The 19,699-nt window shown below is 56.5% G+C and overlaps 1 protein-coding gene across 1 annotated transcript in view; it reads left to right on the forward strand.

Moving 5' to 3' along the window:
• SORCS2 (sortilin related VPS10 domain containing receptor 2) overlaps nucleotides 1-19,699 on the forward strand; it is a 524,651-nt gene that overhangs the window by 491,587 nt on the left and 13,365 nt on the right. The window contains exons 13-18 of the mRNA XM_032135565.1: nucleotides 2,085-2,176; nucleotides 3,009-3,116; nucleotides 10,664-10,784; nucleotides 12,154-12,287; nucleotides 13,097-13,225; nucleotides 15,893-16,064. Coding sequence (XP_031991456.1) covers nucleotides 2,085-2,176; nucleotides 3,009-3,116; nucleotides 10,664-10,784; nucleotides 12,154-12,287; nucleotides 13,097-13,225; nucleotides 15,893-16,064 — 756 coding nt within the window. The remainder of the gene's footprint in view (nucleotides 1-2,084; nucleotides 2,177-3,008; nucleotides 3,117-10,663; nucleotides 10,785-12,153; nucleotides 12,288-13,096; nucleotides 13,226-15,892; nucleotides 16,065-19,699) is intronic.

Consider the following 19,699-nt stretch of genomic DNA (forward strand, 5'->3'; position numbering starts at 1 on the left):
ACGCAAGGGTTCCAGTGCTGTCCTGGTGAGGGAGCCTCACTGCTCCTTGGATGTTCCCCGAGACAGAGAGCTCACTCCTTCCTGGAGGGAAGCCCTTTGCTTGAGAATTCATTTTCCTCCTAAATCATTGTGGGAGGCTCTAACGAGCCCCTGCCCCTCTGGTCCGTCTCCCCCAGCACCCGAGGAATCTTCTCAAAGGGAATGTGCTCTTGTCACTCCCCGATCAAGCCTTGGGTGTCACACCGGCCTCCAAGCTGCCCATCTGTCCCGGGGCCTCTCTGTGTGCCTCAAGGGTTCCCGTCCCAGCCACGCACTTCCTGCTCCCTGGACACAGCTGCCCTCCTGACCTCCAGGCCTTTGCCCCTCTGTTTCCTGCCTGTGATGCCCTTGTGCCTCCGAAGGTTTCCCCAAGCTCCACTTGCCCTGTGAACCCCTCCCTGGGCTGCCCGCTGACCCAAGTCTGGACTTTCCTTAAAACAAGATGTCATTTGTCCACAAAACGTTGGCTGAGCCCCTCATCCTGTGGCAGGGCCTGAAGGGTGAAGATGACAGGGCCCCCTCTCTAATTGCTGGTACCCAGTAGGCAAGTCACTGTCACTGTGCGGGGACAGTCTGCCTCCTTAGGGGTCTCTCGCTAGGCTATGAATCCCTAGGGGCCAGGCCTGCGTCTATGCTGGCACGCCCAACAGAGAGGACCCAGACCAATGGGTCTGTCGGATGGGTAGATCAATGGGGAGGAGAATTGTGGAAAGTTCTTCTTCCTAGTCCCCTAAAATCTGTGCCTGTGACACCCTAAAGCCTACAGGCTGTCAGCTCCCTTGTCCAGGAAACAATTTCTTTGAATGTAGCCATAGGCAGTGAGCCCGGGAGCCCAGCTCCGGTGGATGTGTCCACGGTCCCCACGGGCTCGCTGAGTCTCTGAGCACACTGAGACGGATGAGCGTGCTGGCCCTAGTGGGGGCTACCTGGGGTGGCTGTCCTCTGTCCCCTGCTGGGCTTCCCTGTGTCCCTCTGTGGGCCACAGGCCTGGGAGACGGATGGGCAAGGGTGGGAGGGCAAAGGGGGCCGCTTTCGAGGAGGGGCGGTATGGGGCGAGGGCGATGTGGTGGAGACGGCTGTGCCCTTGCTGGGCATGTTGAGACATGCGCTGGCCGCCCACACATGCCTGTTCACTGGAGATTCGGGGCAGGTGCCACGTGTCCTGGTGTGACTTTGGAGCCACCCCCAGCTCTGCCACCTTCCAGCTGTGAGGGCTTCGCGTACCCTCCACCCCTCAGAGCCTCAGCCTCCTCATGTATACAATGGGACCCCATCCTGGGGCTGTTTGCCAAGTGAGGCCACCCTCGGTGTCCCCTCCCAGGTGAGCCCTGTCCAGGCCACCCTCGGTATCTGTTCCTGGGTAAGTCCTGTCCAGGTCACTCAGCCTTTTGTCCCTTGGGGATCTGGTGGTCGGTCATTCATTCACTTGTTCACTTATTCATTCCACACACACTCCCTGGCACCAAGGTCTAAGCTGAGCATTGCGGGGCACAGAAGGCTCACAGCAGCCCTGTCTTTGAGGAGCTTTGGCTGGAAGAGACAATGACAGATTAGCATAGTAAGTGTTGGGCCAGGGGCTTGGAGCCCAAAGGCCACTCCCCACTCAGTCTGGCATCAGGGAGGGCTTCCTGGAGGAAATGGCACTTGAGCTGAGTCTTCATGTCAAATTGGGCTTTGCTTTGACTGAGGCTGTGTATCGTAAATGTTTTTCTGTTTCTTTCTCATCTTCATGTTGCTGGCACTCTTTGTGCCTGGGTTTTCACGTAGAGAGGGCCGCATGCCGTGCTCATTTGCAGTTTCCTTGTTCAGGTGGATAGGGTAGAAGTTGCTGTCCGCCATTCAATCATCCAGGGTGCGCTGAGTCCGCATGGGCTGGGAAAGCTCGGGGATGGCCCGGGACATGCAGGGAACCCTCAGACCGGCCCTGGCCTCTGCCAACGCCCCCCGGCTGCACGTTGACAACCCTCCTCCCAGGAGCCACTCAGCCTGGAACGACCTCCGACCTTCTCAGGGCCCTGCCCTCAGCCACACCATTCTCCCTGCAGGTGTTTGAGGAAGAGCATCACATCCTGTACCTGGACCACGGCGGCGTGATCGTGGCCATCAAAGACACCTCCATCCCCTTGAAGATCCTCAAGTAATGGCGTCTGCTAGCCCCGGGGCTGGGAGGGCAGGCTGTGGGGCAGGCTGGGGCTCTTTCTTTCCACCTGGGTACCCTCTCAGACTATTCCCCAGAATGTCCTCCCCTCGGGGACACAAGATCACAGGGCAACCGCACTAAATCCTAAAGACAGGGGCTGGGACACACCTCACAAACCTTTCCCGAGGGGTCATCGAGATGGACTTTGTCCTGCCCTCAGGAGACAGACACAGAGGGAGGCCCCACCCCAGCCTGGGGAGCAGGGAGGGCCTTCCCCAAGGAGGTGACGAATTAGTAAAGTGCGGGGATTGGGACCAGGTGATCCAGACAAGGAAGCCAGCAGCATATGCCCAGGTGGGAGGGTTGGCAGGTGAGAGGGTTGGCAGCTGAAGGCCGTCATGGGGAAGGGAGGGCAGGTGTGAACTCGGGACCCAGAAGGCACAGCTGGCGCAGCTGCCAGGAAGCCAGTATCACCATAGTCTGAAAAAGAGGTTACTCAACTGCCAGATGGTGGCACTACAATACCGGTTCTACCACGGGCCTGGCGACCCCTAGGCCAGGCTCAGGCCATGGGTGGGGCCATTCAGGGGAGGCAAAGTGTCTGTGTGGTTCCCAGAAAACACCCCCAGGGCAGTACGATGTGGATAAGCAGATGTAACATAAGCAGACGTGATGTGAGCAGATGTGACATAAGCAGATGTGATATCACCTGCGCTGGCAAGGTTGGCTAGTGCAGCCCCCGCCCCCCAGCAGGACCCGCAGGGCAGAGTCCCAGACACAGGGAGCTTTCCAGCCCACCCCGGAGTCTCTAACAGTCTTCTCCTGGCAGGTTCAGTGTGGATGAGGGCCTCACCTGGAGCACGCACAACTTCACCAGCACCTCGGTGTTCGTGGACGGGCTGCTGAGCGAGCCAGGGGACGAGACGCTGGTCATGACGTGAGTGCGGGGACCAGGGAGTGGGCACTGGGTGGCAGGGCGGAGCCATGCTGGGCCTCCCTGGGCCCACTGTGTCCTTCACCCCCCAGCCACCTGGGAATCAGGGACATCTGCCACCTGCCCTGGGTCCCCTGGGTGGTGAGGACAGGACCGAGGCTCCAGGCCGGCTCCACCACGGCCATGGCACCTCTTGAGCTGGTGATTATGTCATGAATATTGCTATCTACTGGCACCTTTCTCAGCCATATGGCGTGAAGGTCATATGGCTTAGGGCCTGACACCCAGACAGGTCATCATAGGGCAGAGCTGGCTGTGACCCGCTTGTCACCCATCCCGGGGTCTGAGGCTGCAGCACTGGCCCTGCCCAGCTTCCTTCTGCTCAGCCCCAGCTTGGGCCAAAAAAGGCACCACGAGGGGCAAAGGGGCCTCAGGAGCGTCTGTCGTTCAGAGCCTCTCTGGCCCAGGAGCAGAGACGCAGAGGACAGCGGGGACACGCAGGGTTTGACTGCACCGCTGCGGCCGCAGTGGGAGATAGCCGTGCCCAGAAACCAGTGAAGTGAAGGCTCCTCTGGGCGCCTTCAAACATGGGCCCCTGTGAGAGCCCAACTGATTCACAGGCTGGGCAAGGCCTGCGTGTCTAACGGCTCCTGCGACCCCGCACTGTGGTATGGTAAGGCCACCGTGTCCTCTTCCTGCCTTTCACGGTGATGCCTGAGATATCTGAATAGTGTGTCCCAAATTCATGTTTCCCCAGAACCATGGATGGGACCTTATTTGGAAATGGGTTTATTGTCAATGTAATTAAGCCAAGATGAGGCCATGGAGTAGGGCAGACCCCGATCCAATGACTGTGTCCTTATAAGAGGACACAGAGACACAGGCCCGGGGGGAGGAGGCCGGGGAGGGAGGAGGCATGGAGTGGAGCTGTGCGGCGGCAAGCCCGGGAACACGCGGGGCCCCCAGGAGCTGGAAGGGGCAGGAAGCCTCCGCCTCTAGAGCCTCTAGAGGGAGCTCAGCCCTGCGGACCCCTGGATTTCAGCCTTCTGGCCTTCAGAGTGCTGAGAGCACGTGCACAAAGCTTCAGCGTGGCAGAGCATGTGTGTGATGACTGAAGCCAGCAGAGTTCATGGTAATTTGCCACAGAAGCCCCGCGAAGCTGCCGTGACAGCCCACAGCTCTTCCACCTCGAGGCCCGGGCACAGGGAGGTTGGACACCTGGACTTTGGACACCTTGTCCTCTGCTCTGTCCCTTCTAGAGCAGGCAGGCCCTGCCCTACCCATTTCCCACAGAAGAGCCAGGCACCGTGCCCCTCACCCTCGCCCACTCAGCTGGAGTGGCCATGTGCTCTCTGGCAGGTGTGGATCTATGGCCTGGGACTGACCCTCTGGCTGGCTTCAGCAGGAAGTGCTGGCCTGGCTCATTCACCAATTCACACCCTGAGTTTTCCCTTCCAGCTGGCAATGGGCCTTCACACCCTTGACCCTGAATGGCTCTTCCACTGGCCCCTGAATGCCCCAGAGGGGCCCACATGGATAAGCCTCCCAAGAGTGCCTGACCCCAGCCTCTATCTCCCTCCGTGTGCCCACCCTCCCCAGCAGGCACACAGCTCCCAAGAGGCCACAGGAGGACAGCTCCAGGCTGTGGGGAGCAGGCCTGCTTTTGGAAAGAAACTGCCCAGCTGGGACAATGCTGCCCACCCTGCCCAGGCTGGCCTCTGCCTGGGCAGGGATGAGGCTGGGCTCTGCCTGGGCAGGGATGAGGCTGGGCTCTGCCTGGGCAGGGATGAGGCTGGGCTCTGTCTGGGCAGGGATGAGGCTGGGCTCTGCAGGGCTAGTGTGTCCCCTTGTTTGTTGGGGAGTTTGGGCAGACACAGCCCCTGAGCTCCCCTGGCTGCTGTGGCTGGGACTGGGAGCACAGCCTTGGAAGACACCACCCCTGACCCCTGCTGCCTTCATGCCCACCGCCCATCACACCCACCCACCCTCAACCAGCTCTGCTGCTTGACAATTAAAGAAACGGAGGCTCTGAGAGGGGAGGTACCTTCGGCAATGTTGCAGGAGGAAAAACCTGTGGCCAAGTCCAGCTTATGTGGGCACTCCTGGGCAGCTCTGTGGGCAGTAGCCTGTCCTCTCCACGCCGAGCAGAGATGGGACCCCCTATGAGGATGCTCTTCTGCTTTGCCATCATCCAGTGCACGTTTATTGAGCACCTACTATGTGCCAGGTGCTGTTTGAGGTGCCAGGAGTGTTGGCAACACAGCACACTCAGCCCTGGCTTTAGGGACCTCTGATCATGGAGAACAGGAACTTGTCCTCACACTCAGAGGACACCGAGCCTGCCTCCCAGCTCCTGGCCAAGGAGGATGGAAGCTGGATGTCGGATTTAGCAGCAAGAAGCCATCGGTTCCAGCTGAGCCAGGGTGGGAAAGCAGGCTTCGGGAAACAGATTGCGTGGGGCGCAAGGACAGGGAAGAAGTGGTGAGTGTGGACCCCTCTCGGTATTTAAGATGAGCAGGTCAGCAACAGCGTGAATTCCTGCCGCCTTCAATTCAGTCCCAGCCCAGAAGGGCCTTCCCTGCCACCATGCCTGGGCTGCCTGGCCTTCACCCCTTCGCGAATCTGATCCCATCTGCAGGGTTGCCCTTGCTACTGGCTGTGCCCTGCCCTGGGCTCCAGGAGGGACTGGCTCTGCTGGCTTTACTGGTGCGTCCCCGGGCCAAGCACAGCACCAGGCGTGGAAGAGGGGCTTGGTGCTCGTGAACGTGGCTTGAATAAATGCGTGGTGATGCACCTGTGAGGATGACACAGGGGTGGAGACAGACGCTCACGGGAATGAGCTTGTGCAGGCACCGCCTGCAGGGGCCTGGCTGGGGAGAGGCGAGCCGGGCAGATCACCCCCAGGACCAGGGCCCAGCCAGCACAGCTCACACAGCTCCGCCCAGGATGTTTCCAAATCAGGATGTTTCTCACCAGGCTGGTGTCCCCGGACAATGGACCGCGCACATTGCACCTCGGTTTCCACAGCCCTGAAATGGGGAAATAAGTCGGCTTGAGGAGCTGTCAGGAGGATTCCAGGAAGCAGAACGTCTGTGCCCAGGAAACGACATTTCTCCTCCAGAGGCCTTGGGTTCCTTGTCTGTAACGTGGGGACTTAAACCCCACGAGGTCGCCGCAGATGAGCTCTCGACTGATGCTCACCTCTGATGCTTGGGGCCTTCTCGCTTCCTGGGTGATGAGCAAGAAATCACCTGCTTAGACTCTGATTCTAGCATAGAGGCCTGGCTTCCGCTCACTCCACAGCAGAGAGGTCCCGGCTGGCCTTCCCAGGCGGTGCATTGTGGTGGGATTGAGGGGATGCTTGGGACAGCTCTGCTTCCCACCTGGGGTCCCGGGCGGGTGGGAGTGTTATTCCCAAGAACGCAAGGGTCCCCTTCACTGGTCTCACTGAACATCCAGTACCCGCTGCAGGTGGGTCCCGCCGGCCGGCAGACCTTTGATCCTGCATCCGTGTGTTCTTGATGGTGTGCGATGGTGCTTCTGGGTGGTCTTGTCGTTCAGCGCCCCGGGAGAACAGTGAGCCCCTTCCCCTCCCACAGTCTGGGGGGCGTCTTCCCGTTCCTGGACCCTCTGCCCCAAGTCCTCCCTCCGTCTTTACCAATATGGCCTCCTGCGACAGGGGCTGCAAGGCATCTTTGGTGAGCGCCCCACTGCATGCTACAGGCTGTTTTCATACGCGACCTCGGGCCATTCTCATAAGAAATCTAGACAGATTGCTTTATTCCCCCATTTTTAGAGGTGCCAACGTGTCTCAAAGAATTCATCCCTGAGGGAGTGGTGGGAGGGTGGGGACCCTGAGAGCCTGTCCTGTAAAAATTGGGTGGGGATAATCACCCTTCCTATTCTCTAAGGGTCTTGATGTTTGCAGTTTTCCCTGCACAGTTAATTCCTGCCCCGACCGGGCCCTGGATGCATAAAATCTTTCATGACTTTTGCCCACTCTCATGCCCCCGGAGGCCGTGGTCTGGGACAGAACGGGATGGTCCTGCCTTTTCCTGCAGCTGCAGGACCTTCTGTGGCCTTTACGGGGAGGGGGAGCAAGGGAGGAAGGGAGTCCGGCCACCAGACACCCTGCCTGCACTCTGTTTGTAGTGTGGACCCTTCAAGTGGTCAAGCCGTTCCTGGGGCCAGAACCCGCAAAGCCGTGGGGAGCCAGCAGTGCAGGGGTGAGGGCGGCCCTTACTCCTTACACAGAGGTTGAGCGCCTTCTCCAGGCCTCAGCTTGCCTGGCCAAGAGATGGGAGCGCTGTCCATCTGGGAGCCTTGAAGGAGCCTGCCTGTGCAGGGTGCCAAGCCCTTCACCCCAGCTGTCACGAGGTCTGAGCCTTGGTTAGGCCCCAGAGATGACCCAGCCTTCATCCCTCACCCACAGGTGAGGCATTGTATCCCAGAAGGATAATGGCAGAATTCACAGCCAGGTGCTATAACCTTTTAAGTTATTTTTAAAGCATCAGAACAGTTCCTCCAGACCACCTGGTTCACAGTGCTGCATCTTCAGACAGCTTCCCAATCCCAGTGGCATACAAAGAATTCAAACTGCAGGAGAGGGAACACACCGGCGGGCCAGAATCAAAGTCCCTCTGCAGGGGTCTGTACGGGAGCTGCCCTGCTGGAGAGTTCCCACAGCCACAGGCTCAGCTTTCGGCCACCCTGTCCTTCCCGGATAACTGTTTTGTCCAAATCTGCCCAAAGGCCACCTCTAACCTGGCCAGAGGCACCTTTTGGGACACTTTCCTGGCGCCAGTCACTTTCACCTGCCTCCCTTTCCCCACAGAGCAGCCTCAGAGCAGGGAGAGGTCCCCAGGTCCTGGGCTCGGGCGAGAGGTGGAGTGGGGACTCCCAGAGCCTTCCCCAGCTGCATGGCTCAACCCTCACAGCGTGGCCCGTTTTTTCCTCGTTACCTGCAAAGTAATACCTAGGCCCCTTCGCCACCTCTTTCCTAAGACCCAGAATTAATGACATGGCAGCTATTTCTCGTAGTATCAGCTGAGGGTTTAGGTTTCATAAAAGGCAGGGCTTCAGGGACATGGAGGGGGTTAATTAATCAACCAAACCAGCCTCTCTGCTCTGCCCCAGCTCAGAACAGCAGTGAGACTGAGGCCTCCTGGGGGTCTCTGTGACCAATGGAGCCCAAGTGTCATGCTCAGCCAGCACCCGCCATGTTTCTGCGCAGAGCCTCACAGCTCCGGAGCCCCCAGCCCGGGTTCCAATGCCGGCCCCTCCAGGAGGTAGCCTGAAGCTGTGCTGCCCTGGGGGGGTCCCTTGCCTCAGCCTCAGTTTCCTTGTCTGTAAAAGGGGGCTTTGGCGAAGAGGAAATGGGGGGATATAAGGTCGCACCTGGGTCCGGCCTGCAGTAGGTGCTCCGTATACACCAGTGGCTGCTGCTGCTGTGCCTTTCATGATGCCACAGGCCACAGGAGAGTGTGAGGATTCTCTCAGGGATCCAGAAGTTTCCCCTAAAAAAGCATTTCTTAAGTGAGAGAAGACCCTCAGACGCTGTTTCAGAGACCAATGCACCAGGCATTGTTTGGACAGTGATGTTGAAGGAAGATCCCAGCGTGTTCAGTTGGTCTCTGCAGTGTTGAGGCGTCTCCAAGTGGCGTCCATCAGGAGACAGACGGCAAGTGAGACCCTCATCCCGATCACAGGTGCCCTTGAGCCAAGACCACTCACAGCCAGGGCCACCATGCAGGCCCACAAGATTCCTCTGTTGGAAACAGCACCTGCAGAAGCGGGCGGACGCGGCAGAGTCACAGCCGTACCTGGGGACCTTCCCCTGTCCTTGGTGGGTGTTGCCACTAGCAGCTAGGAGGGGTCTCAGGCCGAAGGCTCAAGCCCCATTTCCCCACTCCTCTGAAAAAGAAAGAACGGCCTGGGGCTCCTGACCCCCATGCACAGAGAAGAAAGCAGATGGGATTGTGAGCCCAAAACCAGGGGCCCGGCTGGAATGAGGCCTGGCAGCGACATGGCAGGAATGCGGGATGGAACCAGCCTGGCTGCTCCCTCAACGAGCCGGCCTTAGGGAGCACAGGGAGGCAGGGTCTCCGAGGGAAGGTCCAGCTAAGAGAGAGGGAGGCCCTGTGCTCAGCCTGCAGAGGCTTAGGGTTTCATCAAACAAAGACAATAGTGTCTGCCTCGTGGGACTGTTCCAGAGAGTGGAGGCAAATGCGAGGTCACCGATGTAATTCAAGCATGGACCGCCACAGGCTTGCCTGGCTGAGAGGTGCCCCATGGAGCCAAATCTTCAAATTTCAGCCTCAGACACTCAGACCCAGCTGTCATGTCTCAGAAATACCCTACAAAACCTTTCTCAACGCCGCCCTAGAATGGGGTTGTCCTTTCAGCTCATGATGGGCCACCCCCAAGTATCCAGCCCCAGTTGGGGGTGCTCAGATAGGGACCAGACTGGAGCAGCATGCATCACCTCCCCCACCCAGATGCTTGGCCTCTGGTAACATGGCCAGAGCACCACAAGCTGGACTAGAGAAGGCCCAGGGAAGAGCAGTCTGGGCCCACCTTCTGGGTGGTTTTTGGAGCCTAAGTGTGTGGTACTGAGGGATGGAGTGGAAGGCACTCAGGCAGCAGCCCTCCCAGAGAGGGAGAAAGCGGGGCACCTGAGTACCATTCTGAGTGATGGTCACTCAGCAATGACTGCTGACTGCAAAGAGGGAGAAGGAACAGCACAAACAAGCTGTGTGACCTTGGGCAAGTTACTCAACCTCTCTGTGCCTCGGCTTTCCATTCTGTAAAACAGGGGTGGACCTGGCCTACCAGGCGGTGCATGCACAGCTGCCAGCACACATATGGGTGTGCCCTAAGTGGCCAGCCTCCCTATTCTCTCTTCCCCCACTTCCCCCACCCACCTAGGCTGCGATGGGCCAAACTTGCTCATCCCGTGGGCTCTGCGCTGGGCCTGCTGACTCGTTATTTCTCTTTGAATCGCTACCTCTACTAGGAAGCAAATGCCCTGTGGCCCAGCGATAGAAAGCTGGGTTTCTGCAGCACAGAACCCTCACACAGTCAGGCTGGGAGAAAGCCAGGGAGAAGCCAGACAGCCGCAGATGCAGCCACCTGACCACAGATCATTCCACAAAACAGTGCAAGGACCACTGTGGGGGCCGTGGAAGGGCTCCCAACCCTGCTGTGGACCTGGGCCTCCTTCCCTGTCCATCAAGGGGGGCCATGGGGGGCCAACCAGAGTGACCCACGCAGTGCAATTGACAAGTCATAGATCACAGGTGGTAGTTGTGGGAATATTCGCGCCCAAGCCTACAGAGCACGTGTGCAGGGCCAGGCTCGGTGCCCAGCGCAGCCTCTCTCTGATCCTCAGTGCCCGGGGCAGCCTCGCTGTGATCCCCAGCAAGGGCAGGAGAGGGATCTCTGTGCCCATGGTACAGATAGGAACAGAGTCCGGGGGGACATGATTTGCACAGTAGGACGAGGCCTGACGAAGGTGGTTTTCTCTCCCTTCCCTCATCTTCCCACCCCAGGGTCTTTGGCCACATCAGCTTCCGCTCCGACTGGGAGCTGGTCAAGGTGGACTTCCGGCCCTCATTCTCCAGGCAGTGTGGCGAGGAGGACTATAGCTCCTGGGACCTTTCCAACCTGCAGGTGGGCCGGGATGAGGCTGGGATCGGGCAGGTGGGGTACAGACTGCAAACACAGGCCCACTCTGCCTGCCAAAGTCCTCCCCTGCAAGGCCACAGGGCACCTCCCCGCCTCCAAGAAGTCTTCAAGGAATCCCCAGCGCCTTTAGATGTCCAGGCCTCCTGTGGGCTTTTCTAGACCCTTCTCAGTCATGGAGCTACCTGAGCTGAGGGTCCTCAGCCACACTCGGGGAGTGTGGGGCCACAGGCTCTACCCCAGCCCATGGAGTCCAGTATGCTTGGGGTTCAGGATGTTCAGATCTTAGGAAGGTAACACAGGCCTGTACCATACATGACAGTGGGTTCTGGGTGTGGAGTGGGATCTGGGGCAAGCCCACGCTGTAATCGAGACACATAACTGTTTATACAGCAAATGTGTAATATGGACACTAAGCTAAGTATAAAGGCCATCAGTGGCCCCTCTGTAGTTCCAATCAGGCTGTGCTGCTGGCGGTATGGTGGGGAAGCCTGGGATTTCACAGTGTGGGGGCCTGGAACTGCGGTTGGGGGGTGGCCCTGTTGAAGAAATGATTTAATGGTACTTGTTAAAGTGCGGGGTGGAAGACTTAAGACCATCACGGTGGGTTCAGGGACCCTCTCAAAGGAGAGAGTAGGCTCAACCTGAATTCAGCCTGGGCAAATGGGAATTCAGAGCCAAGGTCAGTGGGTGGAAACTGACTAAGAGGAAACACCAGGCATCAGAGGATTTGACATCACCTGGGGGCAGCAGGGGATGAGGAAGCCCATCGGATAGGGACGGTGATCAGATGTCAAGGGTGGGCGGTGCCTGCCAAACTGCCCTAGCAGGGTGCATTGCCGAAGCTGGATTTCACAAGGAAGTGCTCAGATGGGCCTAGGAGGAGGTTTAGGAACCTGAATACAGGCCACCAGGCATCCTCACCGGCCCCACCCCTGTCACTGCCACAGCAGCTGTTGCAGGTAGATGGGGTGGGCCTGTCCTGTCCTGATTGTCCCCTGAGGACCCACTGTGTGCCTGTGAGCCCTCAAGGGCATGGCTCGGCCCAGCTCCCACACAGCACCTGAGGGGACGAGGGGAACCTCAAAGGGGCTGTACTTCCAGCAGCTCTGCGACCCCTCGGGCCCAGCCGGGGCTGCACACAGGAGGGGCTCAGTGAATGCCCATGGGTTGGGATGAAAGGGAGACTTCCCCAACTTGACCGCAGACATGCCACGCCCCATTATGGGCTTCAGTTTCCCCATCTGTAACCTGAGCCATCAGCCATCTTCAGGCTCTGGCAGCCTCAGCGGCACAAGGCCATGTACAGCAGTTGCCCTGTCTCAGGTAACTCCTTACCCTGATGTTCCTGCTGCAGGGCGACCGCTGCATCATGGGCCAGCAGAGAAGTTTCCGGAAGAGAAAGTCCACGTCCTGGTGCATCAAGGGGAGGAGCTTCACGTCGGCGCTCACGTCCCGCGTGTGCGAGTGCCGGGACTCGGACTTCCTGTGGTGAGCGACGGGCTCCTGGCCACGAGGCCCCAGGCGCTGCTTGAGCATCCTCACAGCATGGCGGCCACTTCCCCCAGAGTGAGGGAGGAAGCCTCAGCGCCTTTCATAACCTGGCATCAGAGTCGCACACCGCCACTTCTGCCTCATTCTGTCTGTTAGAACCAAGTCACCAAGACCAGCCCACACTCCAGGAAGGAGCTTTAAGGAATTTGTGGGTGCATTTTTAAACCCTCTCAGTGGCCGCTCACAGGCAGGAGGAGAAAGTGAGGAACGGGTCAGGGCATCTTGGGGACGTGCTGCACCCACCCCGGCCCTTCTCCATCCAGGGACTCTGCTGAAAGCCACCCGGCCTGTCCCCTGCTGTTCTCAAAAGCTGCCTGTGACTGCCCAGTGCCCACAGGACAATTTGGCTGACAGCTCACCCACCTGCCACCTCGCCCCCCCTCATCCTGCTCCCTGGCATTCCAGCCTCCTCCACCTGTACTGGTGCTGCTCAGCCTGGGCCCTGCCAGCAGTGCCTCTCCCTCTCTTTCCTTACTTGCCTCTGTCCATCCTTTGAGATTTGCTCACCTCCTCCAGGCAGCCCTCCAGGTTTCTCTGAGTTCCCAGCATCCCTTTGCCTCCCTTGTTACCCTGTGTGCCCCTCTGGGATGGGGCTGTGGGTGCTCCTTCATGTCCTCACAGATGGGTGCATAGCGGGCCCTTGTCATGAGGTTCCCTTCTCAGCTCCCCCAGATTTCACCCCAACCCTGGGTGACTCCGGTTCCCACCTGTGCCCGTCGCTTACCACTGTTCTTCCCTCCTCCCAGTGACTACGGATTTGAGCGCTCCCCCTCCTCAGAGTCCAATACCAACAAGTGCTCTGCCAACTTCTGGTTTAACCCATTGTCCCCGCCTGACGACTGTGCCCTGGGCCAGACCTACACCAGCAGCCTTGGGTGAGTGTGGGTGCGGGCCTCTGCCTGCCTAAATCCGGGGGCACCGCTGTGGTGCAGCCCCGAAACCATGCCTTCCTGGCTGGTGCCTGCAGCTCCCAAGTGGAGCCGGGGAAAGAGAGGTCAAAGTCGAGGATGGCCTGTGCTCACAGCACAGAGCCTGGCTGCTGGGCTCATGTGAGCCACCAGACATCATGAGTGAATGACCCTAGTTCCCAAGCCAAAGGAACCCACAGGGTTCTCCCATCTGAGCCCATGTGGGCCAGTGCCTGGAGAAAGCTGCCTTGAGTTGGCTCTGGACAGAGAACAATAGACAGAAAAGGTCCAAGGTGCCCGTGGCCCACACCTGCTGCAGCACGTCTTCCCCTGGTCTTTCTGAGCCTCTGCAGTGCTAGGACCCTTCCCCATTTACCAGTGCCCAGTAAGCCAGGCTCTCCCCATTCACCAAGGCTTGGGTGCTGGAGGTGCTCCTGCTGCCTGCAGGTCTCCGCTTAAATGGCACTTCCTCCAGGAAGCCTTCCCTGACCACCCACTCCTGACCCCGAGCTTGCCTCTGTCACAGCACAAATCCCACTTATTGTCATCACTCACCTAATTGTCCTCCTTGCTGAACTGTAAGCTCCACAACACACAGTAGGTGTTCCTTCAGTCTGTGGTATGCTGAATACAAGCTGTGCATGAAGGGAAGGCATCATCAAGTGCAAGCAGTTACAATACTTTTCCTCCACCAGAGGCTGGGCATATTGCTATGAAGGACTCAGTTCATGTAAAATATTAGGTACAAAATAGCTGCAAGCCTTCAGCTTTAGGAGGTCCCAAACGTGCTCCATCAGAAAGTCCCAATTTCCTCATTTCTCTTTGAGGACATTTTTCAGAGAAGAAGAGAAAAGCCGATGGGCTTGTTAGAAAATCCCCATTACTTCCCCTGGGGGAACATGAGGAAACAGGAGGCAGGACCAGAAATTGCAGGCTTTGGCCTCACCAGCATGTCTCCTGCCATCCACCCACCCATCCATGCAATCACTCGTTCATCTCCCATCTACCCATTTGTCCACCCATCATCCAGTTAGCCATCATCTGTTCATTTATCCATCCATCTTTCCATTCATCCTTCTATTCTCCCAGGCATTCAACTACTATCCATGCATCCATCTATCCATTCATTTACCCATCCATCCATTCATCTATCAATCCACCACCCATCTATTCATTCACCATCCATCCATTCACCTATCCATCTATCTACCCATCAATTCATCCACTATCCACCCACCCATCTATCCATCCATCATCCATTCATCCATCTACCCATCCATCTATCCATCCACCATCTATTCATTCATTCACCATCCATCAATCCATCCATCTACTTATCTACCCATCTGTCTACCCATGCACCCATGTATCATGAAGCTGCAGTGGTTGCACATCCACCTGGGCTTGACAACAGGGACTCTTGTCTGAAGTGTCAGAGCCAGGACCTTGATCAAGGCAAAGGATTTCATCTCATACCATCTGCACACCGTAGGTGCCATGGGTGGGTAGCCCTTAGAGAAGGGTATTTTCTTTCAAATTACTAATCAAATGGGCCTGTGCATGATCAACTTCTGAATGCTTATTCAGCAGCAGAGCCATCTGGGAGAATTTGGCCTTGAGGGCAAGAGGGGGATCAGCCTTGGGGAGACAGGTACCCCCAGCACCTTGGCAGCAATGCCACTTTCACAGACTCATAGTGTAGCCTGAGGGAGCTTCACAAGTAGCAAGACGGATGAGGCCACCCCTTTCAGGGATCTCCTAAAGGGTTGCCCAGGGCCCCTCTCCAGCCTCATGCCACACCCGCTCCCCCTCCAGGCTCAGACCCACCCTAGGGCCTTTGCACATTTTGCTCCCATGGCCTGGGATGCTCTTTCTTCTCCTGCTCACCCTCCCATTCTTGCTGAAAGCCCCTTTGTCAGGGACCAGGTCCCCAGGGATGCCCCAGCCAGCGCCGTCACAGCTGTGGTTTCACTCTGATGTGATATGCTCAGGTCCATCTCTGCCTTTCCACTAGAGGGTCTGCTCTGCACAGCATCTAGGGACTGCGTGCGATCACCCCCATTCCCAGTACCTGGCCCATAATAGATGCTCAGTAAATAGGTGTCTCATGAATGCAGTGATTAGTCATGAATCGCCCAGTCCAGGTCTCTCAAGGGTACAGGGAGATGGAGCCCAGGAGGAGGGGTGTGTGTGCCCATGGTTATGGCCACACTGTGAGCCAGTGGCGAGGTGGAGGCAGGACCCCAGGCCCTCTCGGGCACTCTGCCCTCCACCCTTCTCAGCAAGACCCTGAAATTCAAACTGGCTGCTTAAACACCCCCTCTGCAGCACTAACGGCGGCTATTACTGTTACTATGAGTAATATGATCAGACCACAGAGATGCCAGCGCCTCCAAAGCACATCCTGCCACCATCAGTCCCTCTTCCTCTGAGCCTCAGTGTTCTCATCTCTAAAATGGGGCGGTAACAGCAATCAGGTGGAGTCAGGAGGTGGCTGGGAGTTAGCAAGTAGAGCCCTAGGGGTGGGAAGCCAAGCACCACCTCTGGGTGGCAAGCACGTCCCTCCCCAGACTATGGGGTCCCATCCCTCACCACCTGTCTGAAGTGGACCCTGACCCTCTCTTGTCAATCCAGGTACCGGAAAGTGGTGTCCAACGTGTGTGAGGGTGGGGTGGACCTGCAGCAGAGTCAGGTGCAGCTGCAGTGCCCCCTCACACCGCCCCGAGGCCTGCAGGTCAGCATCCAAGGCGAGGCGGTGGCCGTGCGGCCTGGAGAGGACGTCCTGTTTGTGGTGCGGCAGGAGCAGGTGAGTGAGTACCTCCCACCGGGCTCCTGGGACTGTCGGGCAGGGGCGGCTCCAGCTGGGCACGCAGAAGGCATGGTGAGGGGTGTCTTCTCTGCCTAGAAGTGGCTCAGGGCATCGCCATCAGCCAGCCTGTCCAGACTACAGGAGGCAGCAGGGGGCTGGAGACCCGCTTCCTGAGTGGAGACCAGCATTTAACAATGCAAGAGACATGGAGGAGAATAGAGTAGGATGTAGGGGGTATCAGGGTCCCCGGAGAGCAGAAGGAGACGTGGTTTCACACATCGGGTGGGGGAGGGTATGGTTACTGGCTTTGGTATAAAATGTATTCATTCCCGTGGGTGGCAATACATTTTTTAAACCTGTAATTATATCGATTTAGTTAATTTGGGATCTTATGAAAAACAGAAAGTTAAAAACACTATTACTTATAATTACACAACCAAAAATAAATCCTGTGTGTGCATGGACAGATACAGATATAAATACTCACACAAACACAGATAGAAATTTCCTCCCAGCCTCCCAGGCTTGCTTTTTTTGCTTTAGAACAAGTGTTATATTTTCTTCTGACGTTAAAAATAATGAATGTTCATTGTAGAACATTTGGAAAACACACACAAAATATCAAGAGTATAAATATCTCTCAAATAGCGCCCCCCCCCGCCCGCCGTCTTCCATGGTAACAACTGTTAGTTTTTTGTATTTCCTTCTAGTCCTTTTAAATTAATTTGTAACATGCTTATTTTTCTGACTGTTGAATAAACTAATGCTCATTGTAGCAAATTCAAAAACAAAACCTAGAAAAACTTACAAGCATTGCAGAAAATTCAAGATGACAGAAAAGGGCAAAGGAGGGTTCGATGCATCTGTGTCGCACCCGGAGGGTGAGCGCTAGGGCCCTGGGCTTTTTCCTGGCACGCAGCTTTCCTGGACACTTGGCTCTTGGGTGAACAGTACGGGAGATGCAGCAAGTGCGGCTTCACAGCGATGTGTGTCCTGTTTAAATGTCCTTCAAAATATGGTACCAAGGTGGGGTGGGATGTTGGTGGCAAAGGTCTTTGGAGTTGGAAAGCAGGGAGCCTGGTCTAATGCAAACAGGGAAACTGAGGCCCAAGACGACGCAGAGCAGTGCTTGCCGAGCGCCTCCGTGGCGGGTGCTGTGCATGAGCCACTGCCCGTACTCCTGGCACCAGCTCAAGTGGCATCCTCTTGCCAACCTGCTTTATAGCTGGAGAAACTGAGGCTTGGACAGCTCAGTCAGTCTCCCAAGGCCACACGGGAATGAGTGGCAGGGCTGGCATTGGGGTCCCTGGCCCCGAAACTCTACGTGGACAGAGACTGAGTCTGGGGCCCCCAGACCTGAGCTGTTCCCTGGTGCAGGGGTGGCTGCTGATGGAGATGGGGCCTAGGACCCACACTCCTCGGAGCCAGGGGCAGCCCTGGGGCGCCTGTGTTCGCAGCAGCATCTTGGGGCGGCAGGAGGACAGAGCCGCTGCCCCGCCTGTCCCGGCCGGACCCTCAGAGTGGACCCCGCTGCGGCTGCCCGTGCAGGGCTGACTTCCAGGAAAAATGGCCCTCTGCTGCCGCCTAGAGCCTGGCGTCTCAGCAGTGCAGTCGCATCTGCAGAGTGTGTCTATGGGAGCCAGTCCTACCACCGCCCAGGAGGCGGGGACCCTTGCTGGGCCTGCTCTGCGGGCGGGAGCTGGAGTTGGTGGAAGCGAGGAGAGTGATCAAAAGATGCTCTTGGTGGGGAGAGTCAACCCCCACCCCACTGTGCACCTACTGTCGGGAAGAAGCTACCCGCTACGCTAGGGAAGCCAGTGGGAGTGCGGGACCCAGGGTGGACGCACACACTCACTGGTACACACGCTCACACATACACACAAACACACAGACACACATAGCTTACACGCTCATGTATTCACTCTCAAACTCACAGATTTGTACACACTCAAACATACACTCTCTCACACACATAGGCCAACCTACTTTTGCAAACAGCACTGGGTTTAGGGGAGTCTACGTTTTGTAAATATCTTAAGAATTAAAAATAAGGTCTGAGAGAGGCCCCAGGAATAAACCCATGTAAATATGGCTGAGGGATGGTTGACGTCGATGCAAAAGCAACTCACTGAGGGGAGGGCTTATTCATCCAATAAAAATGAACTTCAACCTAAACCTCACGCCCAATAGAAAAATGAACTCAAAATTGCCTAGATTTAAATGTAGCATGCAAAAATCATAAACCTTTTAGAAAAACCACAGGAAAGAATATCTAGGGCTAGGAGAGGAGTCCTCAGACTTCACACTGAAAGCCAGTCAAAAGGAAAGTTGATAAATTGGGCTTCATCAGGATCAGCCACTTTCACTCTGTGAAACACCCATGTTAAGAAGATGAAAGGCAAGCTACAGAGTGAGAGAAAATATTTGCAAACCACATATCCAACAAGGACCAGTACCTAGACTAGAGGAAGAACACTCAACAGCAAGGAAACAAACCATCCAGTTAGAAAATGAGCAGAATAACTGAAAAGACGTTTCACCAGGAGAATGGACAAATGACAGGTAAGCACACGAAAAGATGGTCAGCATCTTCAGCCGCCAGGGAAGCCCACAGCCAGACATCACTGCACACCTATGAGAATGGCTGACATTAAAAATAGCGCCAGCACGAAGTACTGGTGAGGATGCAGGTAAGAGCACTGGATCACTCATGCATGGCTGGGGAGACGGGAGAATGCCACAGGTGTTCTGGAAAACACTTCAGCAGTTTCTTAACGAACTCAACATGTAACGACCAGAGGACCGAGTACTTGCACTCGTGGTGGTCATACCAGAGAAATGAAGACTTCTGTTCACACGAAAACCTGTATGTGTGTGTTCATAGCAGTGTTATTCATAAAGGCCAGAAACTTAAACCACCCAGGTGCCCTGCAGTGGGTGAATGTTTGCGCAGGCCGGGGTGCACCCATGCTGAGATACCATGCTGCAGTGAGAAGGAATCCATTATTAATACCTGCAGCAGGGCCGAGCACGGTGTCTCACACCTGTGATCCCAGCAGTTTGGGAGGCCAAGGTGGGTGGATCAGCTGAGGTCAGAAGTTGGAGACCAGCCTGGCCAACGTGGCAAAACCCTGTCTCTACTAAAAAAACAAAACTTAGCCAGGTGTGGTGGTGCATGCCTGTAATCCCAGCTACTTGGGAGGCTGAGTCTCAAGAATCACTTGAACCCAGGAGTCGGAGGTTGCAGTGAGCCAAGACCCCACCACTGTACTCCAGCCTGGGCAACAGAGTGAGACGCCATCTTAAAAAATAATAATAATAGTACCTGCTTCAACCTGGATGAGCCTCAAGTGGATTATGCCGAGTGAAAAAAGCCACGCCCACGTGATCCCTGCTGTGCAACTCATTCATATAACACTCCTGAAATTCAGAAATGGAGAAAGAGAATAGAAATTATCACCAAAATTATAGAAATGGAGAAAGATTAGTGGTTGCCATGGAGTTGGGCTAATGTGCGGAAGTGGGTGTGTCTACAAAGGGCACCCGATGGGGTCCTAGTGGTGGCTGAATTGTCCTGTCTCCTTCCTGTATCAGTGTCAACCTCCTAGTTGTGATACTATCGTTTGGCAAGA

This window comes from Hylobates moloch, unplaced genomic scaffold (assembly GCF_009828535.3).
Source record: "Hylobates moloch isolate HMO894 unplaced genomic scaffold, HMol_V3 SCAFFOLD_17, whole genome shotgun sequence".
In the NCBI taxonomy this organism is placed as follows: domain Eukaryota; kingdom Metazoa; phylum Chordata; class Mammalia; order Primates; family Hylobatidae; genus Hylobates; species Hylobates moloch.